We start from the raw sequence: 6,000 nt of genomic DNA on the forward strand, positions 1-6,000 counted from the left end.
TCACAAACGCTCTCCATCCAACCTCACTGAGCTCGAGCTGTTTTGCAAGGAAGAATGGGCAAGAATTTCAGTCTCTCGTTGTGCAAAACTGATAGAAACATACCCCAAGCGACTTGCAGCTGTAATTGGAGCAAAAGGTGGCGCTACAAAGTATTAACGCAAGGGGGCCGAATAATATTGCACGCCCCACTTTTCAGTTTTTTATTTGTTAAAAAAGTTTAAATTCTTCAATAAATTTCGTTCCACTTCACGATTGTGTCCCACTTGTTGTTTCTTGACAAAAAAATTAAAATTTGATATCTTTATGTTTGAAGCCTGAAATGTGGCGAAAGGTTGCAAGGTTCAAGGGGGCCGAATACTTTCGCAAGGCACTGTAAGTACCCTAAATTATTGCATGAGAGATACAAAAAAAAGGCCTGTCGTCTATTACCATGTCCGATGTCTGTGAGCTTGTTCATTGTTTTTAGCTGAAGCTCAGAAATTGAGCTTTTCCCAGTTTTTTTCCTGCTTATGTAAAGTTCAAAAATATTCCCTGATACTATATTCCTCTTCTCTCCTCTTCCCTCGCCTCCCTTCCTTTTCTTCCTATTGTTGCTTGTTGAGGTTAGGCCCTGGATTTCTGTAAAGCTCTGACAGATAATTGTGATTATAACAGACCCCGTTTAAATAAAGTTGATTTGATATTATTTCAAGGAACTCATAGAATCTGTTCTGTTAAACTGGTTTGTACCAACAAACTTTCTCTTCATCTGAGTCCACTTCTGATTCCCAGCCTGACACATCGTGATGATGGTATTGTGCTTATGTTAGTGTGACAAAATTTGATAAAATTGTAACACTTTTGCAAGACACTGTAGGGTTAGGGTTATGGTTTCTGTATGGAAATCTTTCAAAGTCTGGTCTTTTAGAACTAAGTGTCATTGTTCAAATTCAGATTATATAACCGCATCAGTAGCTACTAAAGCCACTCTTGCCCACATTTTCAGGTATTAACATTGTAAGTGTCCCTGATCTTTTTTTAGATGGGTTTTCCAACAAATATTAAACAACATTAATCTTTGGTGGCAATGTTTCCCCTCATATGACTAAATTTTAGGATGTCACATTTACACCCATTAAAAATTAATAAGTTATGGTTAATTAAAGTCCCCAACAGTTATTAATACCCATAGATACTTATGCAGTATGCAAGTGAATGTAAGATAAGACACTTACCCATGTGACTTCTTTTGATCCGATCTAGCGCCTTAACCTGTATCTGGATACACAACAGTGTGTTAGTAAATATTACAGCACTTGTGTTTTGATACTTTTGAAGCACAAACACGACAATCTATTGCCATGTTTCTGGTTTGTGTGTTCATGTACAGGGTCGTGGATGTTATGAATAAAAATCAAAGATGAATCCTCTTTAAGAGTCATCTCCAGAAGAGGTCTCTCTATAGCCCAAGGTCACACAGACCTGGAATTTGATTGAAGGTGATTTTGTGTTAGTTTAGTCAAAGATGTGTCAAGTTTCAATGGGCAAACTATGTACAGACTTGGAAATTGTGTTGGAACATTATTATTACAGTGATAATCATGGTGGTCGGAAGAGATCTAGGAATGAGAGGACTTGATGAGAGCCCTCCTGGCCCGGACCCACACTCCACATTTCCAGACCATGGACACTCCATTCTCAAGAGCCTGGAAGAGAGGAGGCTGACTATTGTGAGAAGAATTATTGTTATTGTTGTTATTAGTATTATCTTTAAATGCTATTGTATGTAGATTTTGAGTGTTTGAGGAATGTTGATAAGAAAAGAAGAACATGAGAGTGTTTCGCAAAGGTGCTGAAGTTGCTGACAACCAAGCCCAGCACCCAGATGTATCCTGTTGGTCAAGATTAGAGAAGTTTGTTAAGATGGGAGAAGATGTCAGAAGACAATGAGTTATGAAACCCTGTTTAGACACCCATTCTGTTTGCACCAATAAAAGAGGTGAGCGAGCAGCAGACGAACAGAGTTGACAGAGGAAGCTTGAACTGCTGCTTACCTCTCCCTTGTAAGGAACTCCTGTTGTTTGTGTGGTTACTCTGAGTCTAGAGAACGAACAGCGCGGGTGACCAAAACTTCACCCTCACACTATCAAAAACTACTCGAACGAGGTTAGACTTGTGTATGCTGCTGAAGACAGGGTATTTTGGGCATATTTGATGCACAGGGATTTTGTGAAGTTAAACATCTGAGTCCAGTTTCAAGAGCCTGTTTTAAACCTCTGAGTTTATCTTACCCTGAGAAGGATAACCAGATATGTGATTGGGTGCAGCAAGCTTGCCAGAACTGGGGCCACAGATTGTGAGAATCTTTTTGGGAGCACAATTTGAATATATGGTGGTACTACCTTTCGAAATGGAGAGGTAAAAAAAATCTGGTGTCTTTAATATCCTAGACAACGCTTTCACCAAGAGTTTCACTTGACTTGCTAAAAGCAGTTTCTGCCTGGTAGGACACAAAACCTGCCTTGAATCTGACCATGGAGGAATTTAGCATTTGGGGAGATCAAGATCAATCTTTATTTGTATAGCGTCTTTTACAATCTAAATTGTTTCAAGGCGCTTTACAAAATCCCAGGGCCTAACCCCAGACAAGCAGCAGTGGCAGGGAAAACCTCCCCTTTAACAGGAAGAAACCTTGAGCAGGACCAGGCTCATGTAGGGGGGCCCTCCTGCTGATGGCCGGCTGGGTAGAGAGAGAGAAGGGGGAGGACAGGTAGAGGATAGAATAGGTAGGAGAGGAGAGGAGAGGAGAGGAGAGGATGGGCATAGAGCATAGAAATACATACAAAAATACACTATATTGAGTAAGCTGCCGGTTGAGTGGGTCAGCAGGGTCGGAGGTCATTATGCAGCTCTGAAGGCGGCGATACCTGTAAATGAATACAGAAGTGGGGGGAAAAGCAGAAAAACTACACAAGAAATAGCATCACTTGTCTACTTGATGAGGAGGAGAGGAGAGGAGAGGAGAGGAGAGGAGAGGAGAGGAGAGGAGAGGAGACGAAACCATGACCCAGTGTGGTGACAGAGGCTTGTCAGGTGATCATGTTTCTGGACCCCGGCAGCCTTGGCCTATAGCAGCATGACAAGATGTTAACCTAATGATTCGACGACCCCCTAAGTATGATAATTTGTCTGTCTATGATAGTAACTGGAACTACAGGGTTAGTAACAATAAGCTTTTTCAAAGAGGTAGGTTTTAAGCCTAATTTTAAAAATAGAGATGGAGTCAGCCTACCGTACCTGGATGATAAATTTAATTTAGAACAATGCATGTGACCCAAGGATGCTTGACAAGCAAGAAATTGAATGGGAGTCGAACTGACCAGTAGACAAACCTTAGTTTAGTTTGTTTTAACATTTTTGGGCAATATGCAAGATCCTCCTCAGCCTCCCAATAAATCCCTGGGTAAACCTATTAATTCTCTGGTGAATTCACATTTCAAAGTCCACCAAGTTTCCTATGGGAATAGACATTGCGTCAGATAGAGAATGGGAAAATCAAACATTTTGAAAATTAGTTTTAGTGTATGTTTCTATGTAACTTAATTATATCAATGAATATCAATGAATAAAATTTTGTAATGTCCTATATGGAAAGTAGCAGACCAAAAGAAGCAACACCAAAAGAAATGTTGCCTATTCCCAAATGGTTTTTAAAGTCATCATGCAGTCATGCGATTGTGTCATATGGTGATGTGGGTGTGATGATCGAACTCACTTGTGTTGAGAGGTACAGAAGAAATCAGAAACTTTCAGGTAGATACTACAAAGCTGGCACCTTCACCAGAAGGGCACCAAATGGGTCTTTGAATGCTTTTAGGTGTTTCATCCTGTACGTAGATTAGTTTTATTTACATTGTGTGAGAGAAAAAGCTTTTCATGAGTCTTCCAGTTTCATTACTTTCTCTGAAATGGATGTAATTCAGTCATTAGTTAATGTCACTGTTGAGCAGCAGTACCAGGGATTACTAGAGAGATTGATGTTTTCCAGTCTGACTACAGTACCCTGCTGTGTTTTCCTGTACATTAATGGAATCATGTTGTTCAGCCTGAGGAGTAAAACAGTGTTCCGTGAGACCTCCCGATACATTCTGCTGTTTAACCTCCTTTTTGCAGACAGTATACAGATGGTATTTAGTCAGGTTCTCTACATTTTGGCTGCTTGTTTGATTAAAATGTCTTATCCTTTGTGTGGCATTCTCAGTGTGGTTGGTGTTCTCACAAGTGACATTTCTCCTCTCACTCTGGTGGTGATGTCTTTGGAGAGGTATGTAGCTGTGTGCTACCCACTGAGGCACGCTGCTGTCATCACCATTAGAAACACAGGGCTGATGATATCTGTTATTTGGGCTTTCAGTTTGCTAAGTGGTCTCATTCGAGTTAGTTTGGTAAATTATCCAGAACTGAAGGGGCTGCAGATGGAAGAGTTTTGCTCAAGTATAACTCTGTTTGTTGGTCCCCTGTCTGATACCTATGACAGAGCGTACACCTGCTGTCTGTTTGTGTCAGCTGGGGTGGCCATTGTTTTCTCCTACATCGGTGTGACTGTAGTAGCCAGGTTAGCTTCCACAGACAAAACTTCATCTCAGAAAGCTCGCAACACACTGCTATTGCATCTGGTACAGCTGGGCCTCAGTTTGTCCTCCACTGTGTATAACCCGTTACTTGTGGCATTAACAAGAATTGTAACAAGGATAGTGCTCATTCGTTTCCAAATTGCTTTGTATGTGTGTTTTTTTATCCTTCCCAGATGTCTCAGTGCCCTCATTTATGGCATTAGAGATCAGCTAATCAGACCTGTCCTCTCTTACTATATCTGCTTTCAATTCACACTCATTCTTTCTAGCTAAAAGTTACAAATAGACCTTTTCTTTTCTGCATATTAGCTCAATGCGTCTGTGGTGTCATTAATCCACTAACAAGAAGAGGAGAATAATTTGAGCACCATAAATCCTATTAACCGCATCCATTGAATGTTTCTTGTAATTAAACCTGTGTTTGTGTCCTGCCAGGCTCTTTACTATTGTATTATGCATTTCTGCGTAGCTGTAGTATTTCTGTTTTGGTGTTCAGACATTCATGCATTTATACTTTACATTAAAAGGGAAATACTAAAATAACTGTGTTTTGTATCAGAAGACAACATCACTATCCCATACCTTGTTGTGGCCGCTGAAGACGGTGTAGGAAAACAATACAATGTAATAAAAACACTACAGAACCAAATCTATTGTGTAAAAGGTCTATGAAAGGTATGAAAAATTGGGACCAAAATATGTTGTTATTGCACATTATATAGAATTACACATTATAAATGTGTTGTACAGCATTTTTCAGAAAATATATTTCAGAGTTGAGTGAAGTACTAAGCAGAGTACTGGTTGTAATGGCTGACGGCTGCTGGAAGGAAGGTGCAACCCTTCTGCACAGAACCCAACCCCTCTGGATTAAACATGTCAAACATGAGCACAGTACAGATCTGTTACAGTAAATCTGACCAATAAATACAAATACATGTTTCATATAGTAGATCTCTCTGTTGACACTTGTTCCCACTGTTTCATAATATTTAAAGGTAGAGGTGCTGACATGTAGCTTTTGAGCTTAAAAACTAACCTGAAGAGTATTTTATAAATGCTTTATTTTGGAATTTGTCACTGTTTGTGATTTAAATAACTGATGCTACAAAATGGAGATGGATCATCTGGCTTCTAATTAAGTCTGGTGAATTATTTACCTAAACGTAACAGTAAAGTCAGGGTTATGGTTAGCCACTCCCACTAAATCATTCCCAGAAACATTCATGGCATTGAGGTACATTTGACAATAGCTAGACTGAACATTGACTAGATCTTTATTTTACAGACTCCTTCTTTTCTGTTAGCTGCTGTTTACAACAGAGCATGAAGAACGCACGTTTTTAACATCACTCTCTACCACATGATTATGCTATATGAACCGTC

The 6,000-nt window shown here is 39.8% G+C and overlaps 1 protein-coding gene across 1 annotated transcript; it reads left to right on the forward strand.

The window, feature by feature from the left end:
• The first annotated feature begins 431 nt into the window (after nt 1-431).
• Nucleotides 432-5,085, forward strand: LOC115252730 (odorant receptor 131-2-like). The gene is made up of 3 exons (XM_029848674.1): nt 432-444; nt 858-899; nt 3,971-5,085. Exons 1-3 carry the CDS (start codon nt 432-434, stop codon nt 4,885-4,887), a joined length of 972 nt encoding a protein of 323 aa, XP_029704534.1. The 3' UTR covers nt 4,888-5,085.
• Nucleotides 5,086-6,000: the final 915 nt, after the last annotated feature.

The sequence above is a fragment of the Takifugu rubripes genome, chromosome 15, assembly GCF_901000725.2.
Source record: "Takifugu rubripes chromosome 15, fTakRub1.2, whole genome shotgun sequence".
Taxonomy (NCBI): domain Eukaryota; kingdom Metazoa; phylum Chordata; class Actinopteri; order Tetraodontiformes; family Tetraodontidae; genus Takifugu; species Takifugu rubripes.